Raw genomic sequence first — 20,564 nt, forward strand, 5'->3', positions numbered from 1 at the left:
AAAACAAACGAATCATTAAAGAAAATCTAATCAACTTGTAGATTAATCACATATTTACCTGGTAACGTTAATACTGTTGGATTGGGAGCAAGTCCAGAAGAGCAGACGTCCAATGATGTCGATGGCCAGGTCAAAAGGCTGTCCGGAGTTGGCCAACAAACTGACCTTGGTCCCGTTTGCCAACGATCGCTTTATACTGTGACTTCTGCCCTCAATCTGCAAAGAGTTTTAGATAAGTTAAAGATCTATCTTGAACAAGGTGATTTCTTAGCTTACCCAATAGATGTGATGAGTGATGGGATCATAGTCCACAGCGCGTATATTCTTGCCCGTCACGGGCAGCGGAATATTCGGGCAATCCGTGGTGTTCGGCAGCAAGCGGCCAAAGCTGTTCCTCTGACTGAAGATGATGTAGTTCTTGGGCGGAATGCAGGAGACGCCATCCTTGGCCAACTGGTAGTGGGTGGGGCAGGCGCAGGTCATGCCACGTCTTCCGGGCTGAGCCAAACACAGATGAGAGCATCCGCCGTTGTTCACCTTGCAGGGATTGACGCCGGTCTGGCGATTGTCGTTGAACACCAGCAGCGAGGTGATGTACGTCATGCCCGAGTGAACGAGACTGCGGTTCTGTCCCGTCACCTTGTGCACACGCTCAATGTCGCCGGTGTTCCAGTCGCTCCAGTACACATAGTCCTGGTACAGGGACACCGCATACGGTTCATCCATGTCGCTGCCCACCAGTATCTGCCGCTTCTTGCCATCCCAATCGGCACTTTCGATCTTAGCCGGCCGCGATTGGGTGGCCCAGTACAAACGTCTGGTCTCCTGGTCGAAAGTCAACCCTGCGGCGTGATTAGCACCTGCCACAATCGTCTGCAGATCGCTGCCGTCCATGGCCGCTCTGCGAATTGAATCCGTTGGCGATTCCGTCCAGTACATGTAACCGCGTCGCGGCTCCAACACCAGCGAACGTGGCTCCTCCACTCCCTTCCAGAGGAGCACCCGTCGACTGCTGCCATCCAAGCGGGCCACCTCAATGCGTCGCGCCTCCGCATCCGACCAGTAAATGTTGCTGGCCAGCCAGTCCACGGCAATGCCATCGGGTCCAATCAGGCCGGAGTCCACAATCCGCTGCACATACGAGCCGTTCAAGAAGGCCCGGAAGATGCACTTGCTCTTCTGATCCGTCCAGTAAATCCGCCGCTCGGCCACCGAAACATCCAGGGCATGGGCATCGCGCACATCCTTGAAGGGTATCCGCTCGTCATTGTGATTACCCTCGTTGTACTCGATGGAAATGCGACCAATGTGCTCCTGGCGGGAAAACAGAAGAAATGCAGCTGGCACCACACAGGTGCGCTTGTCGTTGGCCAACTCAAAGTCGATGGCACAGCGGCAGACGTAATCCCGTGGACGATTAAGGCACAGATGCGAGCAGCCTCCATTGCGCACCGCACATGCATTCTGACCTCTGACCTCCCGCAAGCGAGTCACCTTGAGGCCCATCAAGTCCGGATACTGATCGACCACAACTATCCGATTGTTGCCCGTAATCTTGTGGGCCCGATCAATCGAACGCCTCTGCCAGTCCGTCCAGTACAAGTAGTCATCCAGGATGCTCAGGCCAAACAGATGCTTCAGATTATCGCTGATCACCACTCGTCGGCCAGAGCCATCCATGTTGGCCACCTCGATTTTGTCCGTCTTGCCATCGCACCAGTAAATCGCCTTGGCCTCAATGTCCAGGGCAATGCCATTGGGCCAGCCCAGGTTCTCGGAGACCAGGACGACACGTTCGGATCCGTCTAGCGATGACCGCTCCACCTTGGGCTTGCGCTCGTTCCAATCGCTCCAGAACATCCAGCCCAGCGAGGGGGCCACCGCAATGGCTCTCGGCTCCTCCAGGTGCTCATAGATCAGCACCTTTCGGGCGGTGCCGTCCAGGCGACACACCTCTATGCGATCCGTGACCGTGTCCGTCCAGTAGAGATTGCGGGCCAGCCAATCCAGAGCCAAGCCATCGGGATGCCGCACCTCGGAGGTCACAAAGTCAGTCACCCCAGTGCCATCGGCATGGGCTCTCTTGATCGTGTATGTCTCCACATCGGACCAATAGATGTGCTCCTCCACCGGATCATAATCGATGGCAATGGCGTACTTCACCTTGCCCAGCGGCAGCGGGAATATCGTGTAGTCCGGCGAATCCAATGAGATCTTGCTGATCTGCGTACGCTGCACAATGAACATCATCTCCTGGGAGCCATTGGCACAGGTATTCGGCGAGATCAGCTTAACGCCAGTGGGACAGGCGCAGCTGAAACCCTGCGAGTTTGTGGCCAGCAGACAGAGATGCGAGCAGTTGCCATTGTTGTGGGCACACGGATTGTCCTCATATGGCTGCAGTGAGGGATCCCAAGCTCTAACGGAATTCGGAGCCTTTGGCGTGTCTATCAGCTCCTTGAGCTCACGGGTCTGCAGATCCAGAGCATTCAGCGATCCCCTCTGCCAGTCCGTCCAGTACAAACGATCGTCGAAGAAGGTCAAACTAAAGGGATATTTCAAGTTGTTCACTATCGTCCGACGACTGCTTCCGTCCAGCCGCATGACATCGATGAAATGATGCTTGCCATCCGTCCAGTAGATCAACTCGTTCTTCAGGTCCACCGCCAGGCCATTGGGCCAGAAGACATGCTCCTTGACCAGGGTCATGCGCGATAGTGGATCACCATCCATACTGGCTCGCTCGATCTTCGGATACTCCCCCCAATCTGTCCAGATGAGCAATCTGCGGGCTGGAACGACGGCTACCGCTCGCGGCTGATCGAGATCCGTCCAGAAGAGCACCTTCTGGTAGCGACCATCCAGCGTGGCCACCTCGATCCGATTCTTCTCGCCATCCGTCCAGTAGATCTTGTCCGTATACCAGTCGATGGCCAGGCCCTCGGGCTTGTCCAGACCCGTGGATATCACAGTTTGCTTGGGCGCCCGCAACAGCGGCTGCAGTGCCGTGGAATTGGTGTGCGCACACTCGATGATCTCCCGGCCGGAATCCGTCCAGCAGACCAGATTCTTGGCATAGTAGAAATCAATGGCCATCGCTTCGGCCAGATCCTTAACGATCACATCGATCTGCGGTCCGCCCGTGGGCCTCGTGATGTTCGCCACCTGGATGTCGTGGCGGGTGGTGAAGAGCAGTGTGGCCGGCGTGTTCACAAACGCACTGGCAGGCGGGCTGGCTATCAGGGATGAGGAGCTGGGCATGTGAACTGCAAGTAAAGGGAAGAAGTGCAAACAAATTAGATTAAAGCTTAACATGTTTTGGAATTTTATGGAATTTAATTAACCTTAAACAAGGAAGCAGAAAAGCATTTTTTTATACAGAACTTATTTCAATTGTTTTGATTTACTGCATATTAATTTTATATTACAAGATTTGTATCATAACCTTACATCCTTTTTTATGAATAAAAAGTTTAAATATCCAAATAATCAAATGTTATTTGACGCATACCGGAGTTTATTATTATGAAATAACTGAAAACGTCTGATAATGAAATTCCATACTTCTAGAAATTGTTTACTTTCATCTTAAAGTAATAATAATCTGGTAATATTTACTTTTTGAAGCACACAAAAATTAGTCTATTCCATCTCTTTGATTAAGCCCTTTAGTTTTTTATTTTATAGTTCTATTTTGACCAAAATGAGTTGGTGGCTTTAAGCAGATTGCTGGCAACTTTTAATTAACAAATGCAATATGCATGCGGCGGTGGGTGCAATAGCCATCAAGAATTAAACAAGCAACAACGTTCGCCGGCTCGAGAGGCTAACAATATGGCAGAGCCGGAATTGTTGCCGTAGTAAATGGTAAATGAAATCACAACTACGCCCAGCAGGTCTTTGTTCACCATTTATGTGCCTGTGCCAGAGCATTGGGTGGGTTGGTTGGTTGCAGGCACTCCAAGCTGCAACCTGCTGTTCGCTGCAACGCTGATCTAATTGCGTATGAATAAGCGCATATAGTCGCATGTAGGCGCATGTAGACGCATGGAGGTGGAACAATTTTAGCCGATTGCCAACGGCATGGCCACTGAAAATACCCTAATAGTTATATCCATGCTGTTAACTTTACTCAAAAATATTATTTAAAATCCGTTTAGTTCTGGAACTAATTTGATAGCAGTCATTTTGAAATTGTTTTTTTTTTATATGGTTTCATTATAAATTTAATTGAATGTTTGAGTATTAACATTGAAACTTATTTTAATTTTTTAAACTTTTAATTAACAAAAAGACAATTTAATTTTTCAGGAAATATTTTGGCTTTCTTTGACTTTAAACTTTATGATATAATTCCATTAAATAAAAATTGAGTGGAACAAATTCAACTAGTGACTTAGAGCGAAAACGAATTGATTTATAGAATTTGTCAACATATAAACAACCAGAATATGCTGCTCCTTGGTCTGTGAAGGATATTTTGGAATTTAAGCAATCTGCTAGACGCTTTTAAAGAGAGATCCACTTTCGGTCGCAAGATGCTGACCCACAAGGCAACAGGAGCTGGGCGGAATGCAATCCCTATTCCCCAAGCACCCCAAACACCCCAAACACCCCATTTCGCTACCTGTCAGCGCGTCAGGCATTTGCAATATTTATGCAACCAGGCGAGGAAGAAGCAGGCTCTCAAGTAATCCATCAAGCACCGTGGACTGTGGGGGGGGTAAAAGGGAGGGGGACCGAAAACAAAAATGGTGACATTTTGCAAAGTGGGTTGGTTGCTTGGTTGGTTGCCTGCTCATATGCCATCAAGCGTGCACACACCCACTTTTCCACTTTTTTTTTTTTTTTTTTTTTTTTTTTGCCATTCCCACCTCCGGGTAGTTGGCCCCCAGGTGCAGCAACAGGATTTATGTGCCAAGTGTGCAAATTCAACAATATTTGCATACATCCCGACATCCCTCTATATATGCATACATACAAGAATGTGTGTGGGCAAATGTTTGCCAAGCTGTTCTGGAATCGTTCGATAATAGTGCTAATGCGGGAATCCTATATCATTACGTTCGGAGATTATGTGCATTGTAATCCCCGATGCTGACAATGGGAATACGGCTAGATGACGTTGCTGTTTGGGGGTCCAGCACTTTACTGCAAATCCTTGTATATTATTCACATTTTTTATGCTCCTCCGCAGATGGCAGTGAAGCGTTAAGAAATCAACATCATTACCAACAAAAACAAAAACAACATCAACAGTCCGTAGCAGCAGCAACAAAAACAACATCAGCAGACATGCTCATCAAGTCGAGTACCGGAGCCAAGAAGAGAAGTTCCCCAAACAACCATCTCTGTTTTCAATACACCAAAAGAAATTACACGAAATTCTATACATAAAATGTTTACGTTTTTAGAAATAAATCAAAGGCCCATATTTAAATTATATTTAAAAAAAGAAATGAGTTTTGTTTGAAGTTTTTAGAATTATCAGGCATTTAAACCATTTAACCAGAGTTAATAATTGGTTTAAGCAACAGTTTAAAATTAAAAATACTATTTTATTTTTTAGTTGTTTAATATTCTGAATGCGGTTAAAAAAAACTATTGCGAGTGCCGGCAAAACAGTGACCACTGTTCTAAAAACATGGCCTAAAAGTTAAAAAAAAATTTCTCGGCCACCAATTTGTTTAGAGAAATTTCCAAAAGTTCTTCTTGCAGTGTAAGCACACACACTCGACCGAAATTGAAATGCAGACGAAGCCAGAGATGGAACCGTGGCGTAACCCGTTGATTCCTCCTGCCTGCACTTCATTCAAACTTGGGAAAATATTTTAATTATTAATGTATACAACTGGGGTCGGGTCGCGTTGGATCGGGGGACAAGAGAGGCTCCAATGGGAGCAGCAGCGGCAGGCGGAGATGGAAGCACAGCCAGGAGCTGTGGGTATAGAAATGGGCAGCGGATGCGCATGTGAATGATGCGGCTTCACGATTGGCTTTGGGTTGGGTGGTTAGTTGGTACGGTTCTGGTTTTGGTTTTGGTTTTGGTTCTGGTTGCTACTTCCCTCTTGTGGCTCGTGGCTTGTGGCAAAATGGCATAATTCGGATGACCGAGTCGACAGTTTCAACGCCACGGCTTTGGTCGACCTACGTGGTCCAGGAGCTAGTGAAGGTGCAAATGCAGGTGCAGGTGCAGGTGCTCACCCACCGGCAGCAACAACTGCACTTAAATGCTAAATGAGTGCAAGTGCTGTTATTGTTAGCCAACTGGAGCGGGGCGGCATCTCGGTAAAACTCTACGGATCCGGTGGATAGTGGGCATCGGGGAGGTGATGCAGAAAACTTTAAGTGAGCACTGGCTGGGGAGGAGCAGGAGTAGGAGCAGAGGCAGAAGCAGGATGCTGCCACTCCATCCGCATCCCGGGCTGGCAACACTCGAGTCATGCCAGTCCTGCCATTCCTGCCATTGGGTGATGGCAGCTGACGCTAGTTGCAACGGAAGTTGCAGCTATTTAAATGTGTTGAAGAGAAGAGGCCCGGCTAAATAGGCAGCCGGTAGAATAGCAGAACAGTTCACCAGTTGGCTGCCAGGAAGGCAGGCAGGCTGGCATCTAGTCAACCATCCGTGCGATATACAACCGCTCCTACTACTGCTCCATCGTTGTAGTTTTTGTTACTGGCATTTTGCATACGCTCATTGCTGTACTTGTTGGTTAAGGACAGAGTGCACTGAAAACTGGCAGGGTAAACAGGAACCCATTAAATATTATTGAGAAAAAATTTGAAGTTCAAAGATTGGAAAAGTGTTGCAAATTTAAGACTAACAAAATAGTTACTAAATTAAAAATTTGTTTTTGAAAATTAAACTGGCTTTTTGGCAACATTAATCGGTTAAGCAAAGCAGCTGCGATTTTCTAAACACGGAGAGCAATTAGTTTCAATAGTTCACGATATACAAATTTTTGTAATTTTTAAGAAAACAAATTATACCTTTTTTAGAGGCACATATATTTTCTTAAATATTTTCCCTTATAGAAAGCCCAGTTTCTTACACTGCACTGTAGAGTCTCACTGCCACGCTCCATAATTAATTTCGCTCATGAATAATTTTTAATTAAATGTGCAAAGGCAGAAAAAAAGTGCACTAAAATAGCATTGAAAGGAGCAATGTGCCCTGCTTTTGTCATGACCCCTTTTTTCTGCAGCCGAACTGTTGGAGAGTCGGGAAATTCCGAATCCTGCATGGCATTCATAATCAAATTGAACATAAATAAATAAACATAGCCTGGGAGTTGGTAGATACAAATCAGTGGAACTTGTGGCAGTCACATTGAAAAAAACACAGCAGCTACTTGAGGTAACAAAGTTTTCAAGAGCAAGCTTCAGCCCCTCAGATGAGGAACTGTACGTGCATAAACGAGACTGTTATCAACTGTCGTCCATTAGGCGTCCGCCACATCTCAACATGCATCATGTTGGAGTGCCGGCTGAATGCTCAATAAATTATATATGTAACATGCTTTTTATCAATTACTCGCACCTTCAAGCCGCCAGACTACAGACGACAGACGACAAGCTGCAGCAATGTCCATGGCAAATTGCGGGACAAAACGTGAAGACGGCAAGGAGTTGCAGGAAGGCAAGAGAGAAAGAGTTAAAACCGAGCCAAGAAGACCAGACCAGACCGAATCAGACCAGACCACACGACGATGCCAACGAGCTGGGACTGTGAAAACTTCGTTGGCAGCAAATGCAATTCCAGCAAGTAAATGGAGACGGCAGCTATCCGAGTCCAAAGGCGTTAACAAGTGTGGCAGCAAAAAGGGAGCCTGGCCAGCTCTGGGCTCCTGAAACTTTTCCATTAGGTTCGCCCTGCCTCGGTTTTAACACCACAGTCAAACCTCTTTAGTTGGAATTTAACTTTTATTTGAGGAAACGAGTATTTAAAACTTTATGATTTCAAACAACCTGTTCGAAATCTCAAATATATTCTACAACCTTTTATTTAGCTTGTATTTGAGTTTATTTTCCTTTTTACACATAAAATCTTGAGATTTTAACATTTTTTTTACTTTTCCTTGAATTTGTCATGATGAAATTTTCCTGTTTTCCATTTTATAATTACAAGACGCTATCCCATCATTTGCATAACAGTCTGTTGGCTTTTTCTACATCTCCAATCTCAGAGGCAGCTGCATAATATTCCCAACTTATTCATTGTTTCGTCAATCAGGCGTTGACATGCCAGTTCCGCCCTAATGGCCAACAAACTGAGCAACGGGAGGAACTCGAATTGGCAAAGGAGGAGATGACGATGGCGATGGCGATGGCGAAGGAGGAGCACCTGCCACGAAAGCCAGCCAAAGTTATTCAAGCAAAACTCCTCAAACAAAAAAAAAAAAAAAAAAAAAGGCCAACCAAAACCGTACAAAGCCAACGAAAGAAAGCAATTTTGTGAAAATTTAAGATGTGTTGCGGGCAAACTTTGGCCCCCTCTACTTTGGCTCCGTTTGCTGTGCATTTTACATACAACACGAAGGAAACATGAGAACAACAAGCCCACGAAAAAGGTACAGAGAGATAAAAAGGCGAAGATACCGGAGAAGACCCGTTCCCAATTGAAGTCAGAGGGATCCAAGCCAGCCAGTACAGCAGACCATCCAGACCCAGGAGTTCACTCATTTAAATTATCAACACGAAGAGGGAAGCGAATGAATGCAAGATGTTCTGGCGAAGCGCAGAATCCTCCAGCGAATCCACTTAACTTCAAGTTAACACATATGCTTGGTTGCCTGCGTACGATAATAACAATCACGGTCCCGATGATCACCTCGATGATGAAGCTCCTGGCCCTGTGCTCCCAATGATGAAGTTCGGTTTTCCTTTTTTTTTTTTGTCATTCCCCTTTTGTTCTCCAGTTTGCCAAATTGTTAATGGCTATCAAGGACGAGGAGAGACTACTTCTCTTTGAACTGCAACCTGAGACCCCAAACGAAATTGCAGAATCTTTCTCGGCTGCTGCTGGTTTTTATTTCGGGTTTTTTTTTTTTGCGTCGCTGCTTGGGCTGAATATGTAGATGAAGCTGATTTTACTTTAAGTTTATGTGGGGCTACCTTATACTTAAAGCTTCAATTCGAATGGTGGGAAATAAATATATTTTTGATATACAAATAAAAAACAATATTTTTGATATTGAGTGTGACTTGAATCTGCCTCTCCCAAATCGCTAGCTTTTATAGTTTCCGAGATCTCGACATTCATACGGACGGATAAACAGACAGACATGGCCAAATTGACTCGCCTATTGATGATCGGAAACGCTACCTTTTACCTGTTACATACTTTTCAACGAATACAATATTCCCTTTACTCTACGAATAACGGGTATAAATAGGCTTTGTACTTAATTTCTATCAATTACGTAAGTCTTTTTATTGTTTCTGCATTGAAAAACGGTCTTTAAAGCTGCTGTCTGAAATGGTTTCTATAATTCTCATCAACATTATTATACTTTTGTTTCCAGCTGAAAGGAGCTTCTCTTTAACCCCTAAGCCAATACAATAGCCATACAATAGTCTTCCTTGACAATTTATAAGCCCTCTGAAATGTAGTAAAAAGTGCGCAACCCTGGTTAATCTTGTTACAGCATCCCTGACAGTTTTAAATTAAAACCAAAACCACTGACACGAAAATGTTCACACACCTACTTAAAATGTAATCGCCGCGTGCTGCGGAAAAAAAAGGGGAGGGCGATCCGTAGGAGGGTCTGATGGGGTTGAGGAGCGTGGATGAGGAGCGTGGATGAGGATGAGGCTGCGGGGTGCCTGTCTGCTCACCCGATATGACAACTGGCCATTAACGTTAAAATAAATACGCTGCGATGGCCCCGGCAATGCCAATTGCCAACTAAAAGACTGAAACTTGGTCGATGGCAGCGCGACCATAATGATTATGTTGCCGAACGAGTGGGGAAGTGGTTAAAAAGCGATGGAGCGTTGAATGAGAAAAATCAACAAACCACAAATCGTATACGAAACGGCGACGGATGCGGGAAAAATGCTAAATAATCTCTGTGGTGGCGCAAAAAACACACCAAAATGGAAATCAGCTTGTCCTGGCCCGATAATGTGCATGGAAAATTGTGAGTAGCCAGCAGTATGGCGAATTTTGATGGCATGTCCAGTGAAGCGAACCGGACAACCGAACCGAACCGAACCGAACCGGCGGCAACAGCAACTTAAAATGCATTAAAACGCGGCTCGCAGCATTAACATTTAAAAAGTTAAACATAAACATGACTGGCTGCATCCGGATCCACATCCTCATCAGAGTTCTTCGAGGCAGTTAACAAGCTGCCAGCCACCGCTTGGTCAAAACAACATTAAAAACAGCAGGTAAACTGGGTATAAGAAGCATTAACACAATTGCTTTAACCTTATGTCCAAGTTTATCGAGTTTTTTTAACGTTTTTGATGCAAGTTAATGCATTAGAAAGAGCTTACATATATAGTAAAACTTTGCATTAATATACAAAACATATTGGTGTAACTAACAACATCTTCTAGATACATAAATGCTTAAATCTCGGATTCAATAACTTAAAAATATGTCTGAGTGGTAAGAAAAAGGTTTTACTTTGAGCATTACTTAAACAAAAACGTATATAATATAAAAATTATAAATATTTAAAGCTGTTTTTAATGGCTTATTAGAAACATCAAATGCTTAGATGCGAAGGTTAGTAACATTTTTATTACATATTTATTTGACTACAGGTTTTATAGAGATTTCTTCCTCTTAAATAGAACCACAAATTATATGAAATTTTAAGAGTGTTGTAAAATTATAAACGAAGCCAGAGGCCACAGTTTGGATTGCCTGCTTGCCAGACCCATGATTGCATTAAAATTTATGCCAAAAAGAGAATCCTCAGACCCGGAAAGGCAGCCTCGCCTCATCATACACAGCTTCAGATCAAGCTCAGGCTGGAGGAGAATCTGCAGCTCAGATCATCAGCCCATCCCAGCTCGTTGAGAGTTGCCCCCAGCCCGACGCTTCGCCAGTCCTTTGCCCACTTATCGGGCAAACATCATCAACTCCACTCGATGCGGCTCAAAAACAAAACGCAGTATATTGTAGGACACTCTGTGGATGCAGCTGTGGACTGGAGTTATATAGCTATATAGCCGCCAGTCGAAGCCAAAAGTGGAAATTGCAATTGTGCCCGAAAAGGGGCCGAGAGCATTTTGCTCAGCCATTGTTTTGCCGCTGCTGCCAGGCCTCCTCATGTTTTATTTAAAAATCCTCAACATTATATTACAATGGGCGGTGGACGGATGCGACGATCTTTCCATTTGCTTGATGGAATGGAGCATTTAAATATTATGCAGATGGATATGGCTGTTCAACACCAAACCAAACTCGATTTTCTTTTTCCAAAAACGAATGTATGTGTGTGTGGTGCCAGCCATCACGAACGAAACCCAGAAGACGTGCCCGGCCAAATAAAATATAATACTAAGAGGGGAAAAAAAAATGAAGTCATGAACTTTATTTTCTCTCAACTCGTTAGCATCAACACCCATTTCCCCCGCCCCCAACAAAATCCCCTGCGAAACGCCATTAACTCGCACAGCATGCAATTTGCACGTTCGGAAGGGAAAGACTTGCCAAAACTCAACTCGTTCGCGCTTCGGGGGAGCAGCCAAAAGAAGAAGCTGTTCAGGCCAAAGTTACACAGAAAACAAGGCTAAGCTTGGAAAAATGGGTTTGGATACCAAACACTTCCTTGATCATTTCTAGGAAATCTGTTGCAAGAGATACCATATACTTATACTTATACTTAAGTCTATTAAAATATTTAGATAAAGCTTGTTAGATAGCATGCCTATGCATACAAATCAAAGGCAACACAGATTAAAATATTAGAGACTAATATTTAATAATATTTAGACATTTTACAACAGTGTATTCAATTATCACCATAAAACTACTGGATTTGTTAGGATTAATAAGTGTTACGAAGACTATTTACCCCTCTTTCAAAAACCACTCTCAAAGGTTCGTTTGCTTTTAACTGTTTATAGATTTCAAAATATCCTTAATCCTGTAAGTCAATTCAATCCAATTCTCTCTGTGTACAGCTACAGAGCTACAGCTACAAAAAGCATTCCGCAAATTGGTGCCACGCAGAAAGAGATAGCGAACTGACAAAGGAAAGAGAGAGCAAGAGGAGAGGCAAAGCAGAAGCGTTGTGGTAGGAATCGTGCCAAAACTGTTGAAAATGTTGCACAAACGATTGGGTTTGTTATCTTTTCCAAACGGAAAACGTGCTGTGCCCCCAACAGAAACACACAAAAACGGAAAAAAACACACCAGCAGAAAGACGACACAACGTGGAAAAGGCGCAGACATGCAGCAAACTCTGGGCCACAAAGATGCTGGGATGCAGTTCCAAAGAGGCGGAGGAGTCGCAGTTGGAGTCAGAACAAGGTACATCTATCAGCCAATTCGGGGGCGGAGAAGTTCTTTTTTTTTTTTTTTTTTTTTGTATTTTTTTGAGAATATTTCCTCAGCTCATTGGTTAGTCGCCCGAGGGTTAAGGGGCCAAAGACTCGAGTGGGCCAAGAGCTCTTTGAATGAGATTGGGCTCTGGAAATGACAGTGGCCCAAAAGCAAATCGTCGTCGTTAACTTCGGTCGGGGGGCCTCGTCTCAGTTTATTTGAGGTGTGGAGAGGTCAGTTGCTGCTGCCTTGCGCCGTGGTTTTCAACCGCCCGTCAGCCTTTGGGCCATAGAAATTTGCATCAATTTCGAGTCAGGGAAGACGAACTTAAATTTCAACAAGAGGCTCTGAGTGTTTTTTTTTTTTTTTTGCATATCTAAGAATTCTTATGGCTTGTGAATTGTCGATCAACTGCGCCAATTATCATTTCAAGAAGAAAATTATGCAGCACTTTTAACGGTCCTTGGTGGGGAATAAACATTTTGTTAAAAGCTAATTCTTAAGGCACTTGCTGTCTCGATAGATTTTCTGTAAACACTCAGTATATTAAGAATAATTTAAATGATTTTATATGAAAGCATTTTAGTGTCCTAGCCTATTAACTATAAAAGTCTTTCTACCTAAATTATTAAGGAAAGTATTTATGCCTTATCCTCTTTTTGCTCTTTTTGCAATCCCTCTTTAGTGCGCCCATTTTAGTTTGACCCAATTTAAATGTGTATAAAGTTTTTCCCACACGAAAGGCATTTTAAATTAAATTTAGTTTCCAACAAAAATTCATAAAAGTCTGGTTCAAAGTTTAAACCTTTTTGGCATGTTCTAAAATTAATGTGGCTTCTAATTAAACTTTTACGATCAAAATTTAAGAAATGTCGTAGTTTGCAGATCGTCAAATTTTTCGTGTTACAAATAAGTTTTTTTTACTGATTTGAATGCAGAATAAAATGCATTGCACGAGTGCTTACTTAAAGCGCTTACACGTAAGCACTTCCTAATTAAATACTTGTGCCAAATACGTGACAACGATGGCGAGAGCGAAATGCAAGCGCAGCAGCAGCAGCAGCAGAAGTAGAAGCACCGGCATTCAGGAGGATACAAGCCTAGTCAGCGAATAAAGTGCTGCATCATTATCAGCAATGGCAGGATGCACAGGGTTGCTGGTTGCTTGCCCGCCTCATGGGGGGTTGGGTTGTCGAGGAAACACTGTACCCCCATGTCAGCGGGCTGGCAGCTGAAGGGGAATGCGTCTGACAAGCACATGACCATGCTCAATGTTTCTGTTCGGTTCGGTTCTGTTATGTTCTGTTCTGTTATGTTCTACTCTGCTCTGCTCTGTTCTGTTCTGTTCTCATGGCCGGCGCACTCACTCATAATCAAGCTGAGGTGGAAGGTAGAAAATGGAGGCGGCCCCTCAGTTTGCCGCCCCTGCCCCGCCCACATAGCCAGCGACGGCACGACTGGGGCCACCACCATTCATATTATGATAACGATGTGGGTTGGTCAGAGGAACAACAACAGCAGCAGCAGCAGCAGAAAAATCAGCAGAAGCACCAGCCCCAACAGTACACTAAGAAAAAATTTCACTCACAATGCGCATTAATTTTAATTTTCCTTTTAACTTGTGACAGTAAAAGAGTTTGAACCAAAATATCCGGGTTGTTACCCTTAAAATGGAGATAAAAAGCTTGCATGAAAAACCATTGTGGATTTTGCGTATTTAAAAACTTTAAAAAGTTTAGACTAAATTAGACACTTTAAAGTATTTTTTGATCAAATTTTCGGAAATTACGCTTAAATTTTTAATATACATCGTTAGCTATTAGAATATACTTGCTGTCAATTGATAGTTGTCTAATAATTAGTTAAGAAACACTTTTTAATTTCTATAATAAATGCCTGATGTACATACATAAAATAAGTTATTAATAATTTAATAAATTAATTTTAAAGGCATATCGATTAAGCTTTCTTTTGTCCAGTGGACCAGCAGCCTCCAACGCTGCAGCAGTCACGGTTGGAAAATATCGTGTTAATATTTTCTGCAGCTCTGCCCTGGCTGCCCCACCAACCGCTCCTTCCCCTGCCACTGACACTGGCCCCCATCCCACGCCCCCTGGTCCACTGCCTCATCCACTGCCTCATCCACCCAGCATCCGTTAATTTTATGGCAATATGCCTCGTTCGTCCGCCGTACACGAGCATAGTTGTGTAGTAGTTGTAGTTGCTGCACTCAAGTGTTGCCCATCAAGATTGCGGGGCTGTGTGCCTCGCTGGCTATGAATTGCGATGCCTGCAAGCCAGGGATCCCAACGGGGGGAGGGGCAGCAAGGTGAGCCATGTACTTGCAGAACAGCGAAAAATAATAAAAAAAAAAAAAAAAAGAAAAATAAAACTTGAAAATTTAATATTCCTGCGCGCCGGCTTGATGATTTAAATTAATTTGCAGCCAGCTGAGCGCGGGCTCATTATGTTCATTATGCCACGGTATATATGCATAGGGATATCGATAATGCTAACAAGCCTGCTATATCCCATTTCTGAATTCAAATTACTCAAAGATTGATTAATTTAATGAGTTCAGTTAAACGTGCCTTCTATTTAAACGGTTAACAAAAGCATATTGATTAAGTAAAATGGGGTAAATTTGTCAAACAAATATGCTTGGCATAAACTATTAGAAAAATTAAAAATTAAATATATAAAAAGCAAATTTTTACTACATACCATTGTTAATTTAAATCAAATAAAAAAAACAATTCTTTTTTTTTACAAGTTTTTTTGTTTTGTTTTTATCTATACAAAGATAACCTTGCTTATTAGGAAAAGGAATTCGCGTAAGTTTTTAACTCAAAGGAAAATAAAGCTATAGAATGTCATTAATATCCTATGTAACTGCATAATGTTTGTTGTTTTGTACTGCCAAATTAATTCCGTTTCGTAGACTGCACACACAGTTGTCACCCCCCAGAGTTTCCCAATAACAACTGTTCCGTCAAGTTGTGGTTTATTTTAATTAAATTTTTAATTCCGCCGCAGGGTCTTGAACAGATACAGATAACAGGCATGTGACAAACAAAGACAACCCACCCGGATGCCCAAATATTTGCCTATTTAAAAAAAAAAACAAAGCGAGGGTAAGTTGTCCACTGCGATAAATAAGTTGGGTAAATAAATAAAGGAAAGAAAAGAAAAGGAAATATCTGTCTGCAGTGATTGCACGGCCTATAATGCAAGTTCAATATTGGGTTTGTAAAAGGCAATATGTTAATGCAGATGGAGAGTCGGTCTTGAGCGGACTGTCGCTGGCTGACAGGCATACGAAATGAGTAGCATCCAGCCAGTTGGGAGCAAGGCAACAAACAAATTGACATTCAATTAGTTGCCAGCAAGTCGGGCGTCCTCGAGAACACACTTCCAGAGCCACCAAGTCCCCCCTTCCATCTTCCCCTGGCCCGCAGAAGCTGTCAGAAGCAAACATTTGTGCAAAATAAAAATTTTGTACACATGTACAAATAAATAAAGCAACTACAAGTTCGAGGGCCATGGAATGGGGGAAAAAAAAGGAGAAATAAAAGTGGAAAAAATACCTACAGCAGCAGAGACTGCGACTGCCAATTGAGACGACTGCGACTACTCCACTTCTGGCCATTAGCACCGCATGGCAGATGGAATTGATTTATATTGAATTATTGAACTGGCTGCCGCGGCGGCCCAAGTATTTGCACACTGATTGAAGTGAATTGGAATTGAAATTTCTACAGCGCGCTAGACTGACATCGAGGAGATTTACTTTTGGTTAATTGCCACATGCGGTCCAAAGTCTGGGCCATGTATGGAAATGTTGGCAGCGAGCCTGGCGCGCTGGTTATAAATTACAGCATAAATTATCCCGCGCCATTCTTGGGTGTTGTAAAAGTAAATTGCCAAGCAGGAGAGCAGCCATCGTGCTGCAAACAAATCACCTTTTCAATTGGCCCCTTGCCTTGGCCTCTACATCTGCATCTGCATCTCCATCTCCATGTGAAACTCCATTTCTTGGCCAAAAGGACCGGCGACTGGCGACTTTGCTGCCTCCAACCGATGGTCAAGTTTTGCAAATTGATATTTTATTGCCATTTACTTTTTGCCTTAGCCCGGTGTTATGGCTGCTGCCATGACCAGACTGTAATTTATAAATCAATTTTAGATTTATGCAGGCCCGAGGAAAGTGGCTAACTAATTGCTCTGTCACCGATGAAGGCAAACATTGAACGTCTGCATACATTATGAATTCATCAACAAGTACTCAAGTCATCTTTAAAAACTTTAAGTTTAGAGTTCCTTTTCATATTGCTTTAATTGTACTTTTAGTTTTTGTAACTCAAGATATTTTCTATTAACAAAAATACGTAGATAACAGTCAACAAAGTTTGCCTTAATTTTATTGCATTTATTTATTATCTGAGCTGTCACGAAGTATGAAAGAATTTTAAAGTAAATTTGTGTCACTTTAATTCAGTGTCTATAAAACAAACACTTTTAATAAAAGCGTAAATTTTCGTCTTTCCTAATTCTAAGCTTTTGGAAAAACCTAAAAATTGCCATGCTAATTTCAACTCAAATTTATGATTACCACATTTAGCATAACAATCCAAACTAGTTGGAAATGGCTTTGCGTTTTATTCATACTTTGCTGGTTTATAGGCGAGATTTGCTTTTCACATGCAAATAAATCGGCAACAATGTTGGCATTCAGTTGACAAATTTAGCATTTTTAATGGAGTTCGGGTGTTTCTTTAGGGTCTCCTCCTCCTCATCCACCTCTACAAAGCTTATTTTTCTGGCCGTTTGATTCCATTTTAATTATTATACTCGCTTGTTACCCCCTACACGCTTTTATTTATACAAATTCTTTACGCTCGCCGTCGTTGTCTTGTTTGGGTTTTTGTTTAGGGACAAAGCCAGATACACAAACGAGCTTTGGCTTTGGATTTGGCCATAAAACAGCTTGTTGTGTGGCGAGTGCGACTGCCTCGAGGCGTTTTGTGGGCACAGCCCAGAAAAAACCGAAAATCCAAACACAAACCCAAGCCCAAGCCCAAACCCAAACCGAAACTCAAGATTTGGTTAGGGAGGGAGAGGAATAATCTCATGGGTTGGCCAGTAGCGTAGTCCAAGTTCGTGAACAGCTGGGGGAACTCAGGTAGCGCAGGTAACTCTGGAAAACGAGGAGAGCAAACAAGCCGTGTCCTAAAAGAAGCGAAGATATTTGAAAGCAGAAAGAAGCGATATCTCTACAGAGAACAAAATCTATTTAATAATAGCATATGTTAAAAACTGTTGGGTACCATCCAATTAAAATATTAAACAAGCCCATGAATCTACATTTTCTTAATTAAACCATTTCAGTTAATTGAAGAGTTAAACCGATAAATAATTACATTAGTGAAATATGATTATGTTTCCAAAAAAGTAGTAAATCTGTATTTATATTGTTTTCTCTCAGTGCACGTTTAAAATCAAGCCATGAAGGCATCTTTTGGGCTCGTTAAGCACTCGGAGTCTGTGGCTCTCGATAAATTTGGCCGTAATCTCGATAATGATTATGTTTCCATCGTTGTTGCTCGTTCCCTCTTCTCCGGACTGTTTTCCTTTTGTTTTAAAGATTTTGTTTTTAAGTCTCTGGCACGCATGTAATCGGAGCTTATGCGATAATGAAGTTGTTGTCTACTGGTGTAAAATTACTATGGGGATATACGAAAGTTATTCTTTTCGGCCAGAATTTTGCTTTATACTCCCTGGTCCAGCTCATATATCAGCATAATGAAGTTCGACATTAATGGCGCAAACGCAACAGGTTATTTACTGTTAGCTGATTTGTTTAAAGCGTCGAATCCGCTCTTTTGTATTTAAATGCGCGTCTTAGTCGCAGAACGTGTTTTGTCTCGCGTCGAATGGAGTCGATTGGATTGGAGTTGAGTTGAGTTGACACCTTCCTATGCATATTAACCGCCTGTCCGTTGTCAAAAAAGGTGTCATAAGCGAAATTTATTTCGCTTCCATTTACGGGGATATATCACAACCAGGATTTAATGAAAAATCTTCTTTTTTTTTGTTTTATATTTTTTTAAAAGATCTCTTAACGTCATATTTTTTAGTTCTTGGTACATTTTTAACTAAAGAAATCTCCTCCATTTCTAAGGTCGTGTACCTAATCATGAGAAAAAACTATAATTTCAAAAGAATAATTTTTCGGCCACCCAATTCACAACCATTGAACAATTGTATCCCTCTCAACTAAATCCTTTTATATTTAGGGTGGCAAATAACCACCTGTCAACGGTTAATCGAATGGCCAAGTGGAAACGGAAACTTGTGGGAGCAGCCACACATCAACGCACCCGGCTAAATAAGCTGTTTGCGCCCAGTGCAGGCTTGAATGCAAAATTAGTCAAGCGCGCAACTGCATTTACCGTGAAGGTGAGCGAGTGAGTGATACATGCAAACACAAACACCGTCGCAGAACGCAGGCAATTCAATTTCAATATGTGGCAAATTATAACAATTGCCCAGATCCAGCCAGATCCAGCGAAGGAACACACTCACACGCACCTCGGCAGCTGCGGTTGATTGCTGAACTGAATCGAAAAAGGCGTCCAAGTTCCGGAGCGGGGTACACTGGCCAACGAGCTACTGAACTCAGGGTCCCCACAGGGCATTAAAGTTTAAATTATTTTATAACTGAATTATTTAATACATTATTTTATACCAGAATAAATTAATAAATTATTTTCAGATCGATTAAAATAGTCGATGCTTTTTTTAGAGGATTTTTTATCGTCTATTCAAAATTATAAATATAAAACGAATTAATCCTTGGTTACCTGGAATTGTAAACTTAATTGATACTATTTTGAACAAAATTAAAATTTTGTAAAAAAAATTTTAAAAGTTTTTAAAACATTAATAAGCTACTTATACTTCAACAGCCTCATTAAAAGAGTCTTGTCTTATTATAAAAAATTTTACTTTTAACTATCTAGAAAAAAGATTAAAAACTCTATCGAATCTAACATATTGTCCTATTGTTAGCTTTAATACCTTTTTACGAAAAAAAAACCAATTATGTGGCTTTTAATTTTCCCAAAATTTGAACTACGATTATACATTCACAAACATTAACAAATTTTAACAAACTTTTTAACCAGTGTAGCTCGTGTGCAGCACCAAAGTTATTACGCATACCAAAGGTAATAAGCTCGAGTCATGGAAATTGTTATCGCTTTTCTTGCCGTTGTTGCTGCAAATTGTTGAAAATTGCCAAGCCTCCGTCGGAAGATGAGGACAAACCACAACCCAGCAGGCATATAATACGTATTCATATGCTTTTTTGTCCAGGTATTCGAGAGTGACATGCCGATGGAGATGAATCGCTCACAGTTATGGTTATATGCCGCCTGTTGCATGAGGCCGGGGCAATTTAGTATCTTAACACGTTACAAATAAATGTCATTATTAAGATGGCATGGCATACCATACCACAAACATCGGCTCTTAATGGCCGACATCGTGTGTGAATAAGTGTGCGAAAGAGGGAAAGAGCTGCACAGATATATAGAGGAAGTTGTAGCCCAGTAAGAGAAACGAGCGGATGCCGCTGGTATTCTCCCTCGTTTGCTGTTAATTAGCATGCATCAGCCGTAAGGGAGAAATTAAACACAAACGGCGAACAATTTGTGTATCAACACATTAGAGAATGATTTGTTGTTGCTCTCGATGTGCCCTGCAATAACCCCGGCCCTCTGGACAACTCAGAATGAATTGCCTACCCATTGTACCAATTACAAACGTGCCTATTGATAGATTTTAAACACACGCACTCGCAGTGGCTTTGATGAATTGTTTTAAGATCTGGTTTTGTTTTCAAACTAAACTAAATATTCCACTTTAACACTTTTTAAAACAACCAACAAATTTTTAATTATGTTTTAATAACGTAGTTAAACATAATGCTATAGTGATTCTTCGATCAGAAATTTACCACACTTTTTTCCTGAGTGTTGTTTTTTGTTTACTTAAC

At 42.2% G+C, this 20,564-nt stretch overlaps 1 protein-coding gene across 1 annotated transcript in view; it reads right to left on the reverse strand.

Moving 5' to 3' along the window:
• Window positions 1-20,564, reverse strand: part of LOC108149072 (low-density lipoprotein receptor-related protein 6) — a 30,748-nt gene that overhangs the window by 2,426 nt on the left and 7,758 nt on the right. Inside the window, exons 3-4 of the mRNA XM_017276441.2 lie at window positions 277-3,266; window positions 59-216 (exon numbers count right to left, since the gene is read on the reverse strand). Coding sequence (XP_017131930.1) covers window positions 59-216; window positions 277-3,266 — 3,148 coding nt within the window. The remainder of the gene's footprint in view (window positions 1-58; window positions 217-276; window positions 3,267-20,564) is intronic.

Source organism: Drosophila elegans, unplaced genomic scaffold (assembly GCF_018152505.1).
Source record: "Drosophila elegans isolate 14027-0461.03 unplaced genomic scaffold, ASM1815250v1 contig_520, whole genome shotgun sequence".
NCBI classification, from domain to species: Eukaryota; Metazoa; Arthropoda; class Insecta; order Diptera; family Drosophilidae; genus Drosophila; species Drosophila elegans.